The 25,797-nt window shown below is 36.2% G+C and overlaps 1 protein-coding gene across 2 annotated transcripts in view; it reads right to left on the reverse strand.

Moving 5' to 3' along the window:
* The window catches only part of SLC4A10 (solute carrier family 4 member 10), a 112,796-nt gene extending 93,182 nt beyond the window's left edge, over nucleotides 1-19,614 (reverse strand). For both annotated transcript variants that reach the window (XM_062498601.1, XM_062498600.1), the window contains exon 1: nucleotides 19,534-19,614. In XM_062498601.1, the coding sequence (XP_062354585.1) occupies nucleotides 19,534-19,614 (81 nt within the window). The remainder of the gene's footprint in view (nucleotides 1-19,533) is intronic.
* Nucleotides 19,615-25,797: the final 6,183 nt, after the last annotated feature.

The following is a 25,797-nucleotide window of genomic DNA, read 5'->3' on the forward strand; positions in this document are numbered from 1 at the left end:
TGAAGCAAGGGGATTTAAATACCAGTGTTATATGATAAATATACATCTATATATAGAACGCAATGGAATATAATAAGAATTTAAAGTCTTTGAGTGCCTCTCCTTAAAGATCAGATGCCTCGGGCAAAAACATTCATTTATATAGCTGGACGTGGTACATTCTGGATGTGAGTTTTTGTTTCAGGCTCTTTTCTTTTTTAAAAATAGCTGTCATGCGGTAGCCATCTTACATAGAAAAATCCTACGAATGTGTCAGCACCAAGCATCTGGGCTGTTAAAGAAAGAAAGACCAAGTGTTAAAATGTCTTTATTAGAGCTTTCCCACAGATAATAGTACATAACTAAAATATGACAATAAGCAACGGGCTTCTACTGAAACTGTTTTGTCTTTTAATAATTTAGAATTAGCTAATAACCCATTAAGATGTACCAGGAAAGTGTAACTTTACACGAACCATTTGATCATTTTACTTAAATGAATCCATTATTTTAAAGCAGTTAAACTAACAATGCTGTGCCCCTGGGTGAGTGATTAGGCAGGATGTCAAAGGCCAAGTATTACAGCCATATCATAAATAACACTATTCTAGCATAAGACATTTGCATCAGAAAGGAAGCAACTTTAAGGAAAATTTACAGTGGGGAAAATACTAAATTGCTGGACAGTTTAAAGCCTTTACAGATCATCTAAGTAAATTAAATACAAATTAATTCATTAATATTTATCAAAATATGCTCATACACTTTGACTTCTCCTTTCCCATGTGTTCAATTTTCAGCTTCTGGCAGTCTTTTAGTTCTCTGCCTCCTCTTCCTGTAATGTCACAGCAAGTCTCAGCCTTGCCTCATTCTCAGAAGTGGGTTTATTCCATTAATATTACAGGGAAAAACAGCTTAATTGGAAGCACTGTGTTGTTAGCAGTTCACTTGTCAAACTCTGAGCAAAGTCCAATTAAACAGGCCTCGCACTGAACATGCTGACTTCCCAGGGAGCAGCATTAAAACCACCTCGCATTTGCCAGTACAAGAGTTGCACTGCACTTACTCTAGGAGTAATTTCTGTGATTCCTGTACTGCCCCCTTGGAGGAGGGGAAAGGTGAAACAAAGGTTCACTTGTAGTTTAGTGCTTAAATTCATCGGGTGGTGAGGACTATTGCAGTACAAGTGAAAACAGATCGCACTCCACTTTCCCCTGGATGAATAGACACTGGAAACCTATTTTTAGTTAGTAATGCTCTGCTTTTTATTAGAATTTCAGGAAAACTACAAACTTATTATTTTTACGTGCAGCAATAAATGAGAGTTTGAAACTGAAAGTGTAGGCAAGACTAACCATAATACAGTCATGAAAGACAGAATTCATGCCAACCAAACTCCACAATAACATCCTGAAAGCCATTAATCCAGCGCAGTTTGGCCCATTAGTTTCAGCAGGTTCAGAATAAAGCATGAAAGCTAAACGCTCTTCATTGCCATGGCATATTTATCTCAAAATTCTAACATTTCTTTTTACCTCATTTGAAGATGATGAAGGTACAAAATTTTACACAAGGCACAAATCTACAAGGATTGGAGCCGTGAAACCATACAGACATACTGCAGCAGTCTGCAAACAAATGTGGACACACTGACCATGTGCAAGTCCTTGGAACTGTCCATTATTGCAATGAGTTGCTTGCTGAGTCCAGTGAACACTGTGGTCTACTGCTTAAAGCATGGAAGAGGGATCCAGGAAGTCCCCGAGCGCTAATCCTGGATCTGCCACTGACTTGCTGTGTGGCCTTGGAAAAGTCACTTAATCTCTGTGCCTCACCTTCCCCATCTGTAAAACAGGGATAATAATACTTACTCATCTACCTTCCTCACTGAGGTGCTCTGTGCCAAAATAAACCTTCACACAGCATCTCAGAGCTGTAAGGCACTACAGAAGTGCCCAAGTCATTCAATTTAAGAAATTTTACCCATGTGAATAGATAATGACAGGAAATAACAAATTTATAAAAACGTTAAGGCATAAACCTTCTTTTTATTAACATCAAACCAATGTATATTAATACCTTGCCATAAGTTTACATTGCACAACTTCAACAAAGACACATAAGAATAAATGTATTGGGTTTTTTTCTGCCAGCCCAATTTAAGAGCCATGCTGGAGAAGCCAGTGGAATTATATTTCAGTGATGCTATAACCAGAGTGCAATAAACTTGTCATAAACAATCTAACATTTCACTCTCCTTTTCATAATATCTGTTAGTATCTTACGGTTTTACACAGGCATCACACAATAGCTATGTAAAATGTATTTCTCTACAGTAATAAAATACTAGCAAACAGGCAGTAGAAGAGATAATGTATCTGAGATAAAATAGCAAGAAAAAGCCAAAGCTTTTTACATGGAAACCACAAGCTCCTTAGAGACTAGGGCCCAGCAACTCTACACAGTCCATTATTTTTTTCATCTCTTACATTTTCCAAATGAATGCTGGAATGACCTTCACCCTGCAGCAGCAGCTGCATGTATTTCACAGAAAAAAAATTATATATATTAAATAAAGTCTTATAAATACAGTTGTTACTATATTTGTCTCTTCATACTAGAATTTCAAACAGTAGCAAGTACAGAAAAGCAGACAGTAGAGTCATCTTCTGCATGTTTTACACTGCAACCACATTGTACTGAAAATATGTATCTGAAGTTGAACAAAATAAAAGGAAATAAACCACCATCAAAGACATTACTTCTTGGTAAGTAGTCACAAGGGAAGAAAGTCACCATGAGTCCTGGAGTGTGGATTTTCAACCCTTAGACAAACAACCTGCTTATCAGAGTATAAAGTGAGATTACAGCTGCTGCCAGAAATTTTAAGTGTATTGGTTAGAAGGAATAAAAAGGCCCATGACATAGAAACCAAAACCAAATGCTTTAAGTGTCCTTTCTGCTTATGTAAGGATAAAGCTGACCACCCAGGTTATTCCAATAAACGTCAGGATATTCCAGTATAAAAAAGACCTCCTGGAAAGCTTCCCAAGGTGACCCTCTTTAGCTAAGCTACAGCCCTAATTACAATTTATAACAGGTGGCAAGGAGGTAGATCCTTAACCTGCCACCTCCCAGAACTGTGCACTGCCCTTCCACATCTAATAACAACTTAATTGATGAAAAAATACACTTTTAGAAAAGCTGAGAAGCATCATTATATGACAGATATTTTTGTCTCTTCTCAGTCACAGCTCTTATAAACTGCTTTCATCACACTGTAGATTAGAGTGGAGAGAAAAAGGAAATCAACTACTTTCAAAGGTGGATCTGTACAAAGGCACATGACACACCTCTTTAAATATGTATGTGCTAACGTAGACATGTACTCTTGTGGAACTTCAGTACATTTCTGCATGATGGAATTAGGACATATTCCACATCTTCTGGATGACAACAAGGTAGATTGAAGTGACAATATTTGATTTTAAATAATCTATCTATCTATTATCTATATATTTACTACAAGAAGAAAATCAATATATTCTCTTAAAAGACACTCTTGCATACATCATAATAACTAGGTGGATACTGGGCAAACATGTACTAAAGATCATCTAAATACAGTAAATTAAATACTAGCATAACAACAATTATACATTAGGAAACAGGAGATTAGGACAACAGAGAAGTATTAAATACTTGCAAAGAGTATGTCTCAGTGTCTCTTCCTAGGTAGGTTCATTGATCCACTAGTATGATATCTCTACCTAATATATTTTGAGTAGACAAGTCAAAATGCATAACACAGAAATTTTTATTTTACATGGAAACCTACAGGGTTTTTTTTATCCTTCTTTTTATCTAATTTTCTTCATACCTGGCTACTTTCATTTTCTGTCCTGGTATTTGTTCAGTATTTTCAATAAACTGGATAATTGTTTCCTTTTGAAACACAATGAAAAAAAAAAAAAAACAGCTACAAAGAGTATTAATATTCCACTCTTTTTTTTACAGTTTTTAAGCTTCTCAATCAAAACCCCTCCCTTTTAAATTACATTCTTAATATACCCACAGCATAAATCATATCAACATAGCCATAAAGAATCTCTTTTCACCACTTTTCTTTCTGTTAAATATGTAACAGAGCAGAAGCCATTTTGATTTTTCAGACACTAGGAATTATGCATATGACACACCTGCTGACTCATAAAGAAAATAATCATGGTATTAATTGCTTCTCCATATAAGCCCTTTATTGACGATTAGACAACCTACATAATTCTGAAATGCCATCTGGAATTCAGGAACACCTGTCAGCATAAAGCATGAAATACTGTCTTCCTACAAACGATAGAAAGCTGTGATGTTGCTCTGGTTTTGGCTGGGGTAGAGTTAATTTTCTGCACAGTGTCTGGTAGGGGGCCGTGTTTGGATTTGTGCTGAACACAGGGCTGATGATACAGAGATGTTCTGTTATTGCTGAGCAGGGCTTACACTGAGCCAAGGCCCTTTGTGCTCCTTGAACAGCCACACTGGAGAGGGGGCTGGGGGTGCCTGGGAGACACAGCTGGGACAGGTGACACAGTTTGAGCAAAGGGACATTCCAGACCACGTGGCATCATGCTCAGCATACCAAGGGGGAAGAAGGAGGAAAGGGGGAGGACATCTGGAGTGCCAGTGTTTGTCTTCCCAAGTCACCGTGACCCGTGATGGGGCCCTGCTCTTCTGGAGATGGCTGAACACCTGCCTGCCCATGGGAAGCAGGGAATTAATTCCTTGTTTTGTTTTGCTTGCGTGGGTGGTATTTCTTTCCCTATTAAACTGTCTGTATCTCAATCCATGAGTTCTCTCACTCTTACCCTTCTGTCTTTCTCCCCCATCCCACTGGTGTGGGAGTGAACAAGCAGCTGCATGGAGCTTGGCTGCTGGCTGGGGTTAAACCATGACAAACATACAATTATTTCATTCATTTTATATTATCAATAATTACATATGCTTAAAAGATGGAACTCTAACATGTTCATTTTGGTTTATAAATATTATCATAAAGATAGTGGTATAAAACTTGTGTATTCACCTTTCCAATGGCTGTAATGAAATACTAAACATTTTTGAAGTTACCACACACACGATTACCTTCTCAGTTCCAACATTACTGTTTTGTGTTGTGCTCATTTTACAGATCCATTGCACTGCATTTGTATTTTAAGGTCGTTTTGGTTGAGTTCAGCTTAAAATTTCATCAAGATGGCATTACTAAAGATATGGAAAACTAAGTTGTTTGAATTCAAGAGCTACCGAGTGCATATTGGAAATATTTTGCAAAGACAAATAATCTAAATGGCTAAAAAGCTGTTACATGTAGATGCCTGCCTCCCTGTTGTAGGAGGAAAATTACTGGTGACTGCCATATTCAGTCTTGTCCTTTAAACTGTCCTTGAACAGACAAGGCTCACACAAACTGATTTAATGCACAATGTGTATGCCCACAATTTAGATGTTACAATTCTTTTCTCTTTCTGAAGACAAGCACACAGGGTTAAAAAATACCAACCTTTTTTAATACTTTTTAAATATCATGCTTAATTGCTTATATTACATATAACCATATTTAGCAATCTTCTGAGGTGGAAAGTACAGTGAATTTCATCTTTCAGATGAAATATAATTGCTTTTCCATTTCACTAGCTACATTAAATCATCGTTTTCCCCTCTATCTACCTATTAAAGAAGACCCATCAAAACACATTTATAATGCAATAAGGTCTGTTCTGTAAGGTCTGAAGGATCATTTTTTTAAGTGTCCCTTTAATGGTACTGCTTTTATGGCAGATTTCTGGAGTAATCACTACTGTTTAACATAAAGCACAGCTTTCCTTTCGGTCAGCCCTGCTCCACATCCATGCAACAAAGTAAGAAGCAATTAGTTTTCAACCCAGATTTGCATCTTCCCCAGGGCTGCATGTCATATGCATAAAAGCATCCCTCTCTGTCTCCTTTTTTTCCCTCTTTTCTATTTTTATAGCAAAAGCCAAGATGATGTTTAGCATGACTCAATAATGAAATGTCATGTTCTGCAATGCTGCTAAAAATTGCACTAATCAGCATTGGCTTCAAAGAACTGATTTGCTACTGGCCTGAGACTGAACACATATTTAATGCTATAATGCAATTTCTGTAACATAAAAACATAGAGAATCATTTCAGACATTAGCTCTAAGCACAAAGTATTGTTATAAATAAAACAAAACACAAGCAGAAAAAAAACCAAAGCGGTTTTACACAGAACTAAATCTAAATAATACTTGCAATTCCTGTGTTTATCTGCATTGAAGCATCTTGCACTTGTTGTGTATCATTATGCACAATACAGCAGCTATAAACTGACACATAAATGAATGCACACAAAATATTCATTTCCTTCGTATTTGATAGAGAATCTTTTTTCTTAGAAAAAAGGTACCTAAAAGGTATTTTGGGTAGAAACAATACATTCCTTCCATTTGCAAGGCAAAAATGATACACTCTTTATGTATTCTCCATACTCCAATCTAACTGAAGACAACATTTCTATTTGAAAAGATAAAGCAAAAAATCAAGGCAAGATACTATCTTATCTTGTTGCAATAGCCAGGTTCCCCACTTGGTCTGTTTATCAGGGCAGGGATGTGGGGGTTGGGAACAATTGCAATAGAACATGGACCAAAAAACTTTCCCACTTAAATCGCTTGATAAACCTGTTTAAGCACTGGATATAATAATCAAATAATGAACTGTTGTGTTCTTTCTGGATTCTGGTACCTGTCTTAAAGCACCTACAATTAATTGCAGCTGAGCTTACCATATTTTGGATGCCTTGGAGACAATTATCAGGACTTCCTAAGTGATGCAGACACCTTGCAAAACCTGAACAAGGCACTTAGGTTTTTATGTTTCTTTGAATATTTTCAGTCATGTGCACAGTCTCAAAAATTCTGCCTTTCTTTCTACCCTATCACTTCTGCCAGATTTGTAAGCCAATCTTTATTCAATTGCTAGTTTCAGCCAGGTATCTGAATAAATAAAAGGCAGTACTCCTTGCTGCTATATAGATGTAGAACGAGGGTAACCTCTGTATGACTGAGATTTTGTTCCTTTTACTTCATTTTCTTTTTCTACGCTGTGAAATACTTAGAAGTTCTAGAGGGGAGAACAGCACAGATGGCTATTTTCTCCTCTGTGGTTATTATTTCAATGTCTTATGTCATTCTAGTGCAGTCCCATTAGCTGAAATCCTCTTTTCTCACTTCATAGCAACAGCTATGTCAACTACTACAGAGAAGTCTAACAGCAAGTAGATGGATGTGAAGACTTTATCCAAAGCTATGATGAGATGTAATTTTAGCTTGTCTGGCCTCTCTCTTGTCCCAGTGGCAGGTGAGGACAGATCCAGGATAACAACCCTATTTAGGTGTAGTTAGAAGCTGAAGATGCAGACTTTAGTCCACTATGCAATAGGATTTTAGCTGCTGGGCAGCAAAGGGGGAAAAAAGTATGCAATTGCTAGTTTCTTAATCAGCAGAAAGATGTATTTGGTTTTAAGTTGGATATACTTCCTATCTTAAGGGGTCTCATTTCAGCCTCAGAAATTATGACGTTTTCAGATTTCTTTACCTCAAAATAGGGTCAGGGAGAAGATTCACAGAAGACTGTCTTTTTGAAGCAGCTACTCATGTGGAAATAGCAAGTGCAAAGAAGAAAAAGGGTCATGACCAACTCACCAGAACCCATTTTGACAACAACTACAACACAGAAGAGAGTTTTTTTCTTCCTTTACAGCCAGCCACAAAATCTATGAATCTAGGAATTTGAAATGTGCTGTCAAAGAATCAAAAGTAAATATGAAGTAAAATAGCAGTTCTACTGGTCTTTCTACCTCTCATGGATGAAAGAATTAAACTTGTACACATTGCTCATCTGCTGTAATCTGGAAGCTTTAAAATCATCACTTCCATGTGATGGACAGCAATATCTGGTTATCCTAGAGTAGTCAAGACACTTGAAAATAAAAACAAGCTGAAAGTTAAAAACAAGTGATATGACTTTAATAGTATGCTTCATATTGAAATTACAGAATGTAACTTTTAGAAAGGAAGAAAGGACAAGTATTACTATAAAGTAGAAAGTAAGCATGAACACAACATTTTATCTCTCATCAGCGCTTCTACATGAAAAATGTTTTATTTTTAGAAAAGGCAGCTATTATTTTCATTGACAATTTTCTCATAATGCCACTAAATTGACAGTGTAAACTGACAGTTCCCTATGCAAATGTAGGGAACAGCAAGGAAGGACACAATTCAGTGATCAGTACTTTAGAAAACAGCAGAAAATACTAGATATCAAGTTTTACTAGCACATCACAGATAAAGAAATTTTTGAGTTACATATCATTACTCCTACTTCACTGTACTGCTCTAAAGTGAAAACAGTTACAAGCACGATGACAAAAAATAACATCCAACAGATGCCCTTCATAGCCTTCCTTGTCAAGATAACACCATCTCCTTTTATTAAAGAACGGATTCTTTTGTGGTGAACACAGAAAGAAAATTCTTGTAATTTAAACATGCCACAAACTATTCGGCTCAATCTTTGATTTATTACAAGTTGTACCATGTTTATCATATAATCATTAAGGTTGTAAAAGACCTCCAAGATCAAGTCCAACTTTGACCACACCCACTGAACTATATACAAAGTTTTTGAACAGTCATATTTTGAACACTTACAAGAAGAGTGACTCCACCACTTCCCATGAAGTCTCTTTCAGTGTTAAACACTCTTTCAGATTTAGTGCAACTGGCTCTTCCTCTTCAAGCACAATCTTAATGTAGATATTAAAAAATAATAATCATCTGCTGATCTGTATTTACTCGTACAAGCATTCTTCCTCAGACCTGTAAGTTCTGTCCACTTTTTCTTTGACTAGCATTGTTATTAAATATGTGTGTGTATGCACATGTGGAGAAAGAAAAATAATGTCTATGGGCTCCACTGACATACATGTTGCAAATATATGCATGATGTGCTCATCAAAAAATGATTTATAAATATTTCAATAATCACATCACTTAAAGGAGGTGTAAGAGCTCATAGGAATACAAACAATAAATAGCCATGGGTTAAGGGTACTTAGCAACCTAAGTGTAATAAGATGAACACAACTAACACATCTGCCAAGGCATTAACAGGTTATGATTCACTTTATAGGCTACAGAAAGAGTTTTGATGAGGATCTTCAAAGATTGGGCACTGTAAAAGAAAGTTCACTAATGACTGTAAGATGACTAGCAATTGGGAAATCAAAATTGATACTATACTGCCAGAAGAGCAAACACAAGATTCAACCTTGTGGTAAAATCTGTCTCTTGGAAGGGAAAGGACAAGGCAAGTTGCAAAGCCATTAAAAGAAAGACAGGAAGTCTGTATTTGAGAAGATGAGTAAATAGACCTTAAATAGCAAGTGATGTAAGCAGAGTGACAAGCAAAGATATTAACACCAGTAATCAAGTGAAGGAAAGCTGTAAGTATGCAAGTCAGCCAGACAGATGAGATCATAACAGACACGGTGTTGAGGTGACCAGACCTCAATCTGATTTATGGCTACATGACCAAACAGGAACTGTCAGCTCTCAGAGCCACACAGAGAAAAAAGAGCACATCACGAAAGAAGAGGAAAGAAAATTCAAGAATTATTTCTGACATGATTATATTCAGGTGACCACTGAGGACCAAGCAAATTTTCTGAGCTAAGTAGGGTTTAACTGGACTGGGGGAAAAACCACTACAAAATAAAGCAGCGGTGCCTTCATAAAGGTCATATCATGGCTAAATTATCTGAAGTAAGGTGTGGAGGAGGATGGAAAGCTGAGGATGAATTCCTGAGCGATCTAAACACACACCTACATACAGAAAGAGAAGGGGGAGAGGAAGACCCACTCAATAAAAAACTAAGTCTGTAAAGAGAAACAATCAACAAGGACAAAATGACAAATGTCTAAGAACAACAAAATTTAGTGAAGACTATAACATAGCATCACAGAGAGATGACAGATGGAGTGGAGGAGAATAAAGGATTAGACTGGAATTCCTCCAGGAAGAAGTCAAGTGGAACATTAGTGACAGAAATTTCAGTGCAAAAGACAGAAACCAGAAGTGAGCAGTTCTAGAAAGGCATTAGAAGACAAGAAGTTAAGACAATTGTACAAAGCATACAAATGGAGGAGTGGGGAGTGGGAGAAGATGAAGGAGGTCAAGGGTTAGGACTGGTGAATAGAAACTTCTGAAGAAGAGGGTTGGCTTTGCTGAGGTATTTTTTAATATGAAGAGACTCAGACATATTTCTTCTCACAGACATGCTTCTCACAAGGAGAGAAGCAAATTTTTTTTTTAAAATGTCAGAATGTGAATAGGAACAAGAAAAAGTTAATTGGAACAGGTTCAAAGACTACAAAAGAAAAACTTTTTCAGTCTGTTTCAGTGAACAAAAAAGGAAGCTTGAAATTTGACCTTAGTTTGTTAGTTTTAAGAAATTCACATGGAGAGATGGGGTAACAGATAAACTGAATGGAAGGCTGTATGACTAATAAAAAATACAGAACAGGCAAACTGCAAGTAAAAATATTCATAACAGATGACAGAAATCCCAGAGATTAAGAAATACAGAAAGTCAGCAGAATCAAAAGATTTTCACCAGAGATAGTCAGCAGTATCTCCAAGGCATTGCAGATGGCATTAGGAACTGAGAAAATGGATACTGGGAGTCAGCCAGGACCATGAATGTCAGAAAGGTTTGGAACGATATGAGAAGAACAAAAAATAGTGCCTAAAGGGAACTGAAAAGGTAATAGAATAAAGTAAAGCGGAATAAGAAATCAAGATCATCAAGATCAACAAATCTTTTAAAAGTTACAACAGTTACCACAGAAAAGGAACCTGGATAACAGAGTGCAGAGAGAAGACCAACTCAAGCGTGTAGCTGATTTGGCACATTGTATACAGTTCAAATGAGAAACAGCACCAGGGCAGCTACAGAGTTGAATGGTTATCCATATGGAGACTGAAGGGTGAGAAATTATGAATGGAAGAAAGTTGCAAGTCAAAGTCAGACAGAGATGGGGATAGGTATAGTTGTATGCAAGTACATCATAAAAACATTAAAAAGACAGGCAGAAGGAAATTCTATTGCTAAATAAATAAACAATAAATAGGAGCAGGAAGAACTCAGAACAGCACAGAAGTACCTAATTCTTTGATCCAAATTCAGAGCAGATAACGTTTTAGGATAAACAGTCTCCACAGAAAGGACCAGAGATGTGGCAGTGTTAATAAAAAAGGGAAAAAATCTCTGTGGGCTGGAGGGGACAGCAGGAGGTAGAAAGACAACATCTAGGTTCTTTGAGATCAGTAACATTCTAGAAAGGTCAAGAAAATAAAAAGATGAGCAAATAATAGAGAAGATAAAGAGTTTTTTATTTTAAGAAAAAAAAAGGGAGTTACAGGAATATCACAAGCTGAACCAGAGGCAGATATAATTTAAGTGAAGAAGGAAAGCAATCCAAACATAGGTTGCTATTAAGAGCATGAAAAGCATCAGAAAACAAAGAGATGAATTGGCACCAATAAAGTAATCAGAAATCACAAGAGAAAAGAAACAGCACTGTACCGTTTCTCTTTCATATATCCTGAAACTTCTGTTATCTGAAGGTGTTACGCATATACTCTGACATACATTACTTGTTTTAACAAACAACATGGTGATTTCAAATGCTAGTTGATAAGGATGATTTGCTCTGACATAGTTATACTAGGGAAGATTTAATCCCCTGAAGCTTATCCTGCATGCTGAGTCCATATAAGCAGTACTAGTCAAAGCATTTTATATTTGTACACTCTGTAACAACACTAAAAGTTCATGCCAACGTACACTAATAAATCTTTTGAAATGTGGAACAGGACTGAATCGTATTCTCACAGGAATTTTAACCACTTTTGTGGAACATTTGCCAGAATTGCATAGTGATTGCTTAATTCTTCTCAAGATACAGTGCACAAGGGAGCAAATAACATCATTGGTTCTTATGCATCCTTGGACATACAGATGCCTGGTTTCTTACAGAGGAATGTTAAAGGGTTTCTTTTTAAGAGCTTGTTTTGTTATTTTAAGCTTATTTATTCTTTTATGTCTTATTTATTCAGTTACTTGCTCAGTTTTCTTCTTACTCTTATGCTGGTTTGTATTTCTAGACAGCCTAGAAGCAGATTTAAATTTACATATCCTTCCAACAGAATATATTTTAGTCAAAAAAAGGCTGTTTATAATCCCAAATTCTAAAGGTGAAACACTGTATATGGTGTGTAACATCCTTATTTGAAATCTCCCTTCATACCTTTGAACTGGAAACCTGCTGTTCTCTGAGAAGTGTGGTGTTGTTCCTCTGTGGTCTGCTCTAGATCAGTGTACGTGCCTGTCCCAAACGTTAGACTGCAAACCAAGAGAGGAAGAAGATATTTGGTGTTGAACATGCTGGGAAGGCAGCAACATCTGTTATGGGAACAGCACCAGCTCCAAGGCTTAACCAATTTACTTTTCAGGATCTCTGCTGCCCAGCTCTCTATAGGAGAAGCTGCCAAAAGTGTCCAGTGCAAAAGAGCCTGAATCTTGTTTGCTATGACTTGAATAAACAAAATAAGAGATTCTTCCGTTCTCCTGGAAGAGAAAGGTGCCATTCTTTACATTCCTACATTAAATTAGAGAACTACAGGTGTGTACAGTGTAGCAAATCAAAGACAGGAAAATTAAATGGAAATTAGACTAGAAATTGATAATGACACTTCTACGGACATGAAAGGAGGCCCATGAGGGAAATAAAGTCTAAGCAATTACCAGCAAAATTTGTTTATAGCTGATGATACAGACATTACTTAAAACGTATATTTAATTCTTGTCCCTGCAATTGCAAATGCTACAAAAAAGGAAAGAATTTAACAGTTCTTATCTGTTGAAGGAGGCAAGAAAAGGACTCAGAGCAAGTCTCACTTCTGTGCTGAGGTTTCTGTTGCTGTAGATGTTCAGGACACAAGGCAGTGCTAGTAACTACTTCTGACAGCACAAATTACATCTTTCACTGACATCCACGGCAAATATATGTGTTTGCATTAGACATTAAATTGCTGAGAAATTTCTGCACATCTGCACCCTACAAACTAGAAAATCACTCAGGAAAGAGGAGGAGGGGAGCAGAAGGCAGACTGGGCAATAACAAAACCCAGTGAGTCACTGTGAGACATTCACTAAGCAGCAATGAGAAATTCACTCATGACTACATGCAGAAAAACTGGTGACAGAACACTGAGATCCAGCAGAGGATCCAGTCTGAAGGCAACAAGGCAACCAAGTTCCCAGAGAAAGAAGTCTTCAGTCCCTTCTGGAAGACAAGAAGAATGCCAACACAGATTTTCATTTCTATATGTTTCACACTTCATACATCAGGTAAACTTCACCAGCAGCATCCAGCCACTGCCATTAAATCCTGTGCCTGGGTAATCTAAGATGTTGTATTTTTGACTTGTAATAGCACAACTACCATAATTGATATTCTAAAGATAAGATCAAGCCACAGTTATCAGACACTGAGCTTCATCCTTAGTAGCACTCACAGAAGTAGGCCTACACTTGTGTGGAATCTAAGCACCCAGCAATAATCTTCAGCAGCATATAAAATACAATAAAAGAATACTGTATTACTATCACTATTATTAAATTATTTTGTATTATTCATATGTATTAGGTCCTTTCTATTGATCATTCAGTGCACTCATTACATGGCAGACAACACTGAAGTAACACCAACCAATCTCAACTTTCTTATACACTAAAAGTTGTCTGACCTTAAATTACAAATTCTGATGTGCACAACCACTGCTTAAGACACACATACTTATATGGAATCCAAAATTCTTTATTCACCAAAATGGACTAAAATATTAGAAAACAATGGGAAAGAAAAAAGAGGAAGAGAAGGATTTTTATTTTTCAAGTTTAAAGTATTTCAGTTAATCTTAGCATTATAGCAGGAAAAAAGAACACAAATATTTAGATATCCCTTAAAAATTAACTAAAATGTGACAACAGCTGGTATAACTGACCTGCATGGTTACCTCTCAGACAGAAACTCACCTAAAGCATAGTTCATCCCCTCACATCATAAACTTGCTATCAGGTCTTCACCACACCAATTCCTATCCCCAAAACAGAACTCCACACCTGAATGGTCTTGCATAACTGAAGCTCCTCTAATCAATATAAGGACAAAGTATTTCTCCCCTTTTCCACTTGCAGGATTCAGACATAAACATGACACTGCCTTTTCCAGGAAGTTCTAATCACAGGATTGGGACATAAAACTGATATTGCTTTGGCTAGAATACTTTTAATTGAGTTAAATGTGGATACGAACCATATGGGTGTGATTCTTCGCATGTATTTTAACGATTCTGCATGCCTGCATAAAATCTTTAATAAAGAGAATTTAAACAAATGAGCTCATTATGCTAGCAGGAGAGAAACAAATAGATCTTAAATCACAGAAGGCCCCTATATACATTTTTGTTTCATTTAAGCAGCCTGGGGGAACGGAGAGAAGCTATTATAAAAATGAGAAAAATTTTATTACACCTCAACACTCCCTCATGTCACTGAATTCCTGTTTTGCATCATTCAATATATCAAGCTGAATATTTTTTATCAGTTGATGGTTGCTCCAACACTTGAGAACATTTGAGAACTCTGAGTTCACTCTGAATTTCAAGCAAAGTTAGAAATTAACAAATTGTTTCATCAAGCTGACTAAAATCACAACTCTTGAATCCCTCTAGGTCATATTCCATTTAGTTTACCTTTTGGGGTTTTTTGATTAGTGATATCATACTAGAGAACATCCTTTTATTCAGTTACTTTGAAGTCTGCTTAGCTCAAAATATTAGTCTAGTCATTCCCTTTAGGATTTATTCTCTGCTGATATCAATTACTACTGCGGGATGTAGATTCCATATAAGACATTTCAAAACAGGAGGCTGCATCACTAAAATGACTGCTATGAATTAAGCAAAGCTATTTTCAAAGCTTTCCTTCTCCACAAGATTACCAATTATAATTTTCTGTGCATTCAGTCCTCATTTTTCAAGGATTTTTGTGCAAATTTTTCCTTAATTAATTGACTAGTTAACAGACAATCTAAGTTTCCTTACCAGATATTGTGATTTTGCCCCCCTACTGAGCCCTGTTGAGACATAACTGGAGAGTTCTGAGGAGGTCTGGATTCCCTTCTTACATGAGTGAAATGCACATAATGAAGTAAACTCAGAAAAGGGACACAAAGGCCATCGAGGGAGAGGCTGAGAGAGCTGGAACTGTTTCAGCCTGAAAAGAGAAGGCTGGGAGGTTTCTTATCAGAACATACAACTCCCTCACTGGTGGCAATGTAGAGAAGACCTAGCCAGACCCTAGGTACTGCACAGTGACAGGGTAAGAGCAAATGGATGTAAATTAAATATGAGAAGTGTCACTTCAACATTAGAAAATACTTGGTTCCCTTAATAATAAGGGAATAGCAACATTTCCCTACCCTATCATCAGTCATGTCTTGTAGTCTCCTTATTGGTACATACATTGTTTAAATGCTTCAGGAAAGCAATTTTAGGGTCACACTGAGAACAGTACGGCAAGAAGTATGGAGTTTACTCTGGGTGATCTGTGGCTAATATTGATTTTACTAATAAAGCAATCTATTGGAATTTACCAGAATTATGGATCAGATTCTACTTAAATTATAATGACAGCAAAGCTTTTGACCACAGTAGTGTAACAGCACTCATGTTAATGGAGTTCTTTTATTAACATTTACTGAAATTTTAAGTAAGGCAAAATAAATATGGTCTTGCAAGGAAACAAGAAACAATAAGTCATGTTATTCAGGAGGCTCATCATGGGATGGGAGGGTGAAAAGAGAGGCATAAGGTAGAGAAGGAGAGAGTGAGAGAGAGAATAAACTGAGTTTCCTCTCCCAAAAATGCCACTCTAAGTAATGCATAAGCATTCGGTTTTACTGCATTAATATGCTCGCTCAGCTTCCCTATTACTTCATCTTAGGTAGTTCCACCTCTACACGAATTTTTGGGGACTAAATATGACTCTAACTTTTTAACAGATGACCATGGCATAATTGTGATTTATTCACATTTTCAGACTGCATCTTAGCAAAACTCCTTCAAATAATCTTTATTTAAAATGACCACATGATGATGGTCTTGGAACACTAAATAGAGTGGAACATTCTTGGAATGCTCATCGTGTAGCTATGCATTTTGTGACCATGCAGTTAGCTATTACATATTTATGTTATGTTATGTTAATTTATGTTTTAAACCTTTCTGATATGCTTATAGTAAGCTTCCCTAATTCTGGTCATAGGCCTAATGATGTGATACATGAATTAAAATACTTACTGAGAAGAATTTGACCAGAGAAGAAAGTCATGTCTTAGGAAGGAGAGTAATGTACACCAAAACACTTGAATTCTTTCAGCAAACTCTACAAGTACCTTTTGCTTCTAGTGTTTTTCAAATATTTGGTCATGACCTCCCATTTGCCCCAGTGTTCTCATTTCCTTAAAAACTGGCACTACAATCTACCAAAAAAGTCAGTACTGTGGAATCAGGACAGCAATCACTAACAAGTAAAAGCACCACAACTGTGTATGTACATGAGTGAGAGCATTCTTGTTTAAAATTGGTAAATGACACAAATATTTGTCTTCTTGCCCAACTGTTCTTAAAACAGTGTTTCTCTATGAGATCTTTATCAGAGTCCTGTAAGTCAAAATGTTTTAAAGCTAAGGAAACACATACTCATGGATGTGTATTCATTATGCTCACTCAAGGGAAAAGAATTCTTTATTTTGAGAGATCCTTCCTTACACAGCATTCTTTAAACACTGACAGTACCAATCATCTTGAAGAGAGATGATACAGTTTTGAAGAAGGCACAAAATGCCTTCTTGTTAAGTTGCTACTAACACAGTGCCCTGGATTCAATTACTCTACTCTTGTGCAGTATGTCCAAATATCAGCAAGGCTCTTTCAAACCTGTCTCTTTTAGGGGGCTAGAAGTGGGAGTTAAACAAGCAAAACAAGCAAAATAGCTTATAGTTTTAAGTTTTCAGACCACTTCTGTCCAATTCCCTGCTTTCATGTGTCTAACTGTATCTTGCTGTAATTTCTTCTCTTAAAAATAACTTTACTTCCTTAATATATTCTTCTGCGGTGTTACTCTCTAGCCCCTCCAAATGGTGAAGGTGCTATAATGGGACCACATGCTTTGAGTGAAAAAATATTCAAACTCACTTGCAATAGTCAATAACAGTGTTGCTTCAAAACCGAACGACCTAAACACAAACTTCCTCAAGCAAGCATTTTTCACCAGTTCATTTTCCTCTGTAGATAGTTTCCATTGTGAACAGGCTGCAATGGATGTCACTGCACTACTGGAGATTATATCAATGATACGTTCCAAAGCCATCCACAGAATGCAGTTTGCAGAACTAGTGTAAGTGATGAAAGAGAGTCCAGGACAAGCACAACCTACTGCTATAGATTCCAGATGCAGAATTCCATGGAGATCTAATTATTTCAAATGAGCAAAGAAGGAACTTCAAAATGAAGCTAAGTCAAGACTGTAAACTGAATAAGGAAAACAAAGAAGCTGGGGGAGGGTTGGTCCTATTAAGAGGTCTATAAATACTCTGCAAAGCACCAAAATACCATGAAACCAATACTTTCAGGAATTTCACTCCATGCCAAGAAACAGAATGTACTCATTGTGACTAATACATCAAAATACTGAAAATAAATTCTAACAGATTAAAAGGATCTTGTAGCAAGTGAAAGGTATAGTTAAATCATGCCAAACAATCAAGTTTAAGAGCAGGGTAGTCTTTGCCCATTATTAATAAGAATGTGAGATGGATAAAGTAGACTGGGAAACTGGAATTTATGGGCAGTACAAGTAATATAATATTCTCTCTGAATATGTTTTTAATTAAAAATCAAAAGGCAGACATTTTTACTATTGCTGTACAAACTTAAGTCTGATCTTCTGTTGTCTCCCACACACACAGCTCCAGCAAAATGTTATTAAATGGGGAGAAACCAGAATATAGTTCTAAATGCAAAACCAAATCCATTACTTACATGTTTACATTTCTAGGTGGATACATGGAAATATTTTTAAATCTTGATCACTTAATCCTGTGCTTTGGGGTCATAAAATACTGCTCACCCCTGTCAATCTGCTGTCCAGTTACACGTGAAAGTCGTTGTTCCACAAGGGTAAAGCAAGAGACGGAAAAATTGCCACTACTTTCGGGCTTCAGCTGAGCTTTTAAAACACATGGTCAAACACGTTGCCATGGAAATGTTCTGCAAATATATGTAGAATTTCTTAAGATGGAGCCGAATATCCCTTCTTAAAATAAATTTCTCCTACAATTTTAAATATAATTGCTCTATGATGTGTTCAAGGGAATACATCAGCCATTATCAAATGTTTGTAACACCTAAAGTGATAACAGTATCTCCAAATCCATTTTGAGTCCCATATATGAAATTAGGCCACTATCTTCCTATGTAAAATACCCATATACTTGTTTTCTTTTATGCACTGACTGTCCTATACGTCATCACAACACATTAGCAGATCTACAAGTATTAGTTTTGCAATAAAGTTGACAGCAGTTACTAAAAAAAAAAAAGATACATGCTTCAACAAAATTAACCTGGTTTTTAACAACATTCTAAATTTTAAATATATTAATCTTCTCTTCTACAAGCCATCAATATTAGTATGCATCACTGAGTGTAATAATTAAAAAGAGGAGAGTTATCTTGCCAAACTTTCACTGTTATGATCCATGAGCTATTTTTAAAACTGATTTGAAATGAAGCAAAAAGAAAAAGAATCTACTGCTGCAAAATGAAGCAAGATCTGTGCCTGCAGAATAGCTCCATCCTGTTACACAATGCAATACGTTGTTTTAAATAACCTGGCACTGTAGGTAAACAGTTGCCTTATACTGCATTTCATATGACAAACACAATCACAATAGCTTTTGTGTGTCATGTAAAGATAAAGCAAAATAAAAATGCAATACAATCTTGTCATTTTACTTTACAGCAAAGGGATAACCTTTTACCATTAATGAGTTAAAAGAAAACATATTCACAATAAAACAGGATTAAATTATATAGATAAAAACCTTACATTTTTCAAATAAAAATTAACATATTAGAATTCCAAGATACACATTGCTCTGCTTATGTAAACAGTCTACCCTATAAATCCTGTGGCAAATCCAACATGAAGCAATTACACAGACAAAGAGATTGCAAATGACCTAAAAATGTAAAACAAACCCTGTGTTAGAAATATTAGTATAAACCATGAGGTCATACCTGATGACTTAGGGACTGTAATGTCTCACCAGTTCCAAGCTGCATGACCTTTCTATTTCCAGAGACCCCCAAAAATTGCATTTCCTGTCTTACCAAAGTACATCACAGACCTATCTATCTTTCAAAATCTTCTGGGCTAGTGAAGAAAGCATTAATAGCCATTCTGTCCATCAGTAAGTGCTGGATTCATTGCCCTCAAGATATCAGATCTTAAATACAGTTTCCTCCGTGCGATTACAGACATGCAGCAGTCGAGGAGGCTGACACAGCTATATCACTGATGCTGCTAATGCCATCTGAAAACAGTAAGCTTACTGCTTAAAGCAATCCTGCATCGTCCAAACAGAACAAGCCACATCCTTCAACTCCTCACTTGCGTTTTTTATAAAACCTAGCACTGCCATTATAGATTTTGTTTTCATCTCTGGTCAGCTAAAGGAGAAATTAGATATTATGCAACCAGCTTTGCATTAACGAAAGAAAAACGGCAGATGAAGTGACATATCGAGGTTATCAGATTTTGCTTGCATGACCACTCCTTAGCAAGCACAGTCACCACTCACAAGAAGCATCACAATCTGATCTAAAGGAAAATCACCAGAAATAAATTATAAACAACTCACAGGCAGCAAGGTATTTTAATCCCTCTGGGATACTGAAACAGCTATTTTTATGCAGCCTTATGAATCCTAGTCTCTATTCAATTAAAAAAGCATCGTTTGCCTAGTATTTTAGTGTCTATTTTTAATAAACTGCATGATCGCTGCATTGTTTCCATTACTCCCTGCTAGCAGCCAGAAAACAGCATGACTTGAAAATGTGCCAGTGTTATGACAGCAAAAATGTGGTTTGACATCAAACAAAATAATCATGCATTAATTTTTTCTGATATGAGAGACCTTTCAAGCTAACAATGTACAGTAACCTCCTTAATAATTTTTAAATTATTTAGACTAAAAAGTAATAACTGAACTTTTTATTAAAACGTATGCTTTATACAAAGTAAAATTTTCAAGTGAAATTTATTATTATAAATCACTATTTATATTTACTGTTGCTAGTATTATGGCAGAAAACATGCAAACAAAAAAAGTACTTCACAGAACTAAGATGAAACAGTGCCACCAAACTGGTAAAAGTATCATTTAGTAATTTCTCTGAATTCCAGGCCTACAGAACAATTATTTGTGTTCACATAGTGAGACACTAATTTTGAGTTTTTCAAGTCAACTCCTTAAACACATGAGAATTTTCTCTCAATATATACTGAAACATTTTGCTACCAATTGAATTTTACTGACAAATAAAACTTGGAAGAAAAGATCCACCCTAATTTAACTTCAGCTTGCTTCAAGTGTTATTCAAATTAATTTCTATGTCCTTCTTTACCTCAAAATATAAGCAGAAGCTGAAAGTAGAGGTAAATGGTTCTAAATTAATTCACCCAGATCCTATCCTGTTAGTTTAACATTGTTACTGTACAGTTGTAATAATCACTCCTTTGTATAATTGAAGAGTTAATCAAATTTAGCTAACAGTCATTCACACTATGGCACTGATAAAAGCAAACTGGTCTCATCCATGAATACCACATCTTTCCTTTTAGAGGGAGAAGCTACCTGCTATCAGTTTTAAGAGGGTTCACTTTATCCAGTGTGCAACTTCCTCAATATAAGGATGCTGCATCTCCAGGGAAAGGGAGCTGTGAGCCCCACGCTGGTACAGGGTCTCCAGTGAAGTGTCCAGCAGCCTGGCAGAGCCAGTCAGTGAAGCTTTGAAGTGCAGCAGAGAACCAGATAAGGCCTGACTTGATGCTGCTTTTTATATTCTCTGAGAGTTAATCCTGATGTCCAACAACCTGACACTCTTTTTACTGCTGCTGGCAGCGGTAGGCAGGGAGCCACTTCTGAACACTGTGAATGTCTTCAAAAGCTGCCACTTTTCAACCTGCTCCAGCTTAACTCATTAACTCACTTTCAACCCAGAAAACATTACTAAATCTCTGCACACAAAAATAAGCATAAGCACAAAGACACAAAAGGCCATTCAAAAAACAAACAAGAGCAATTTAGCAATAAAAGGAGAAAACATATTTCCCTGCATCAGTATGAAATAAGAATATCTCCAAAGGTAATATTTTTATTTCCAAAGGTAATTTACAAAAATAGTAATACACCAGCACTAAATATTAAGTTACTCTCTCCTGAACAAACCCTGAGTTCTGGAATTCATTCTGACCACTATCTACTTACAACTCTGTAAGAGAGTACAACCCCACATCTCTAAGTTGCTGGCAACCACTTCCAAGTCCCCAAAAGCCACTTGCTAAGATACAAAGGCCAGCAAGATGGTAAGAAGTGATATAAAAAATGTAGGTTGCCAAGCCACCTTTCATAAATATTATGTAGGCTCTCCCTGTGCTCATCTTGTACTGCATGATGATTTCTACTCAAAGAGTCAAAAACATACAGCTATCCCCACAGCTGTCAAACACATCACTGAGGAGTTTCTGCTCACAAAGAGTACATGGTCTGTCCTTCAGCTGGACACTGGAAGAATTCAGAAACTAGCAAAACACAATGTAGAAGACTTTTCCTGAGTTTGGTTAAAATCACAGTACAAATTATAAATGCACTCAGAAATATAGCATTATTTCTCTGTGCACATTATCCCAGCTACTGGAATACTTTCATTGAATTTATTCCATGTTTTTCCCCGTGTTAATACCATTTCTTTTCTTCAAAAGTGAAAATTTTAACATTTCATTAGCAATGTTAAAGCAGAGGGAGGGTATATTTATTCTGAGATGTTAGAGCAAAAATCTTGCAACCCATCCCCTTTAGGTTATCAACAAGTACCACTTTACGTCATACAAAGAAATCACTCACAAATAAAGTTTGCTTTTTATTTAATTTTTCTTCAGAGGATAAAAAGAAAGCAAATTCATTTCCTGTGAATCAATCAAGATGAAATAATGATCACTTTGAATCCATCACAAATCAGTTTCATATCAAATAGAGCTGATGTAAGCAGTGGGGGAAGAAGCTCTGTCACTCAAGCTTTTTAAATTAAGTCATGTTTGCTAGTACTAACAATCATAATAAAAAACATTTGAAACTAGTGCATGATATTGGAGACTGTAAAATGTGAAATTATGTAGTGCTGCACCAAAAGAGCTGGAAAAAAATACAAATGGATATTTCTCAGCAGCAATTTGAGGGATCAATTTTACTACATATGTTTATAAATTACCAGAGCATAGTATGAATTAGAGTCAAAAAATCACAGTTTGGATTTGTTCAGAAATTTTTGGTATGGGAAAGCACTGCTAATATATGAAGACTACTTTGGGTACAAAGCAGATCACAATTAATTATGAGCTATCAAAATGATGCCCCTACGGAAATGAAATGAAATTTTTAATTTATCATGTAATACATTTCTAGTACATGGATATCAACATTAATGCAATAATAAATTATATTAAAATTCTATTGTTCTTGATTTTTATCATCTATTGTCTAAAAAAGGAATTTAATCTGGAAGATAAAGACTTCTACAATGGTCAGGGAAATTTTGAGAAGAAACTGAAAACATTTGCTTTGTTTAGCTTAACAAACAAAAGACTAAAAGAGAGATTTGCATAGGTGTGTCAAGAAGGAAGTACCAAGGAAAAAGAAACTCAAGCACAAATTTTTAACAAGCACAAACCCATACTATGTGGGAGTAATAATTTATCAGAGGCTAAAGGCCGGAAAGGAGAGGAAATCAAAATTTGCAAAAACACAAAAGTGTATCTTGCACACATCTATTTCTAAAATATATGAAAACACTGACAAATGGGTAAAAGTTCAGAAATTTAAGTTACAGCAGAATTTGTATCAAGGACAGGACCTAAAGGAGATTCCATAGATTGCAATGAGGCTCAACAGTGATTGAAAACTGCTTTAGAAACCTGAATAAAAAGACATTGTAACAGCTGGTTTCTCATGTCCTAAAGACACCAAACTTTCATAGAATGGTATTAACAACATAAAAAGCTCAGCAATTTCTCTTAACCAAAATAAAAGTTGAAACTTCCAAGTTTTAGCTGATTGCTCAGATCAGGTTAAAATTGTACCTCTGTAGTTGAGTGGAGTAAGCTGAAAAGTAATTAATGATAGCCATTCTCCTTTAATCCTGATGAGAGGACTATTTCTATTACCTTTCTTTACGTATGTATCTCTTATTAAATTCATCCATTATATTACTAGGGTTTGGATGAAGTAGTAATATCCTTCTCTAGGCAAAAAGACAAATCATTAGGAAATTGAAGTTTATTTTTATTAACTCAGTTGAAACTTGTTCTATTTTATGGACACTTCAAATGAGGTACTGTCCAAAGACTCTCCTGGGATTATGTCAGCAGGCATTATATAAGTCTAATCAGCTCATCTGTGGACAACCATGACTGCGGTTAAAGGAAGCTTAAAACATTTCTAAAATAAAGTAAGAAACAAGTAGGGGCAGACCTGAACTATGGAAGCATAATCAAAATTTGTAAATTAACTGCCTGGTTCCAAGTCTGCTTAGCAGATAATGCAGCTGTATTAAAACCTGCCTTCTCAGATATCCCACTGGTAGTGTGGCTGAATCCTAAATTAAAACCCAAACCTGTATTTCAGGCCAGTCCCTGATAATCCAGATCCCTACGCTACATATTATTGACAAATCAAAATAAATTTGTAAAAAACAGTTTGAAAACAAGATTTCTTTCCAATATTTTACCTTCAAAAACTATTTTTAAATGTCTGGCATCCCCTTTCCCAGAAGATAATGTAGGAGAAGGCTGACATCTCCTTTCTCTCAGACTGCTGAGGAGCAATCTTATAATGTATGTAACAGATGGTTGCTTACACTTGTTCTTGGAGAAATACAGAAAATAAAGAATATAAATCTCCTCAAAGCTTGCAAGCATACATTTATTTTCTAAGCAAAATTATATTTATATAAATCACGTATTCTAGAAAACTACCTGTAAGATCAGACTAGAAAACTACCTGTAAGATCAGACTGAAGTGGCAAATTTTAAGTATGTGGCTAGAAGGTGAATAGGCTCTATCTAAAATAACCACGCCTTCTTTTTCTGATTAAAAAGAAAGCAAAGCTTTCCTCATTTTTAAGCATCTCACCAGTATGGTAACTTGTGCCATAGCCTGGAAACACCTTTCTACTTTTATTAACTGACTAAGGACATGGCTTACCAAGGGCTTAACTTGCAACTACTGGGGACCCTAGAATTGATGATAGGAAAACACTTTCCCTTCCTCAAAAAGGTAATGATGAAATTTGGACTCAATTTTGTATAGCACAAGATAAATTTACTTTCCTGATAACAAAGAAATACCAATTTAATCAAAAGGGCTGGAGCTCATTAGCAAAGCAAGTTCTAACAGTCTTCCCACAGAAGGAGCAGCAGGACAGGCAATGTTGCTCTCGGTGTCTCCCAAATATTACACAATACTGAAGTTGCAGACTGGTTACATTACACACCTCATATGTTTGTTTCTTTTTATCCTTTTTCATCTCCCCCTTGTCCCTGAAGAGGAAGAAAAACTTTTGCCTAAGAAAAATTTGTCAGCTCACTAATCCTAGCTCCTTATCTGCCTCAGAATAGATATGACTTTTCTAAATATTTTGCATTAAAAAGTTCTCTTTCAAAGAAGAGAAATGTTAAATTTTGACATATAATTACCATTATCCTCTCTGCTAGCAGAAAATGATGGCAAAATGCCAACTTGCTTGTCTGCTACAGATAAGACATTTCCAAGCTTCCATCCTTCCCTTCAAAGAAAACAGAAGGGGAAGACCAGCCAGAAGAAAGCCTATCCTGTCAGCTGATCCTCTAAGAAATAAAATTAATATTCTCCTAGCAGAAATCATTTTCCTTCGAGCCTGAGGTAAATGATATGCCTTACCATATGTTATGATGGTCCTTTCAAGAATGACAAATTTGATGAATTTTTCCTGGATGGTCTTTCTCTCATCCAATCTCTTCTCATCACCTCCAGCTTCTGCTGCAGGCAAACTCTCAAGAGGCATAAATCAGCATAGCATCACCAAATTCTATAACTTCTATCCCCTGGGGATTTAGCCTCTTCCATTTCATACTTAGCAAAAAGAAAAGTGCCTGTGCATTCTTCAGTAATCTTTTTGATCTGTGTTGAGCTTTAGAGAATTACCCTGACACACTGTTGAGCTGTGGCAGCAGTGCACCCATCATGA

The sequence above is a fragment of the Cinclus cinclus genome, chromosome 9, assembly GCF_963662255.1.
Source record: "Cinclus cinclus chromosome 9, bCinCin1.1, whole genome shotgun sequence".
Classification (NCBI taxonomy): Eukaryota; Metazoa; Chordata; class Aves; order Passeriformes; family Cinclidae; genus Cinclus; species Cinclus cinclus.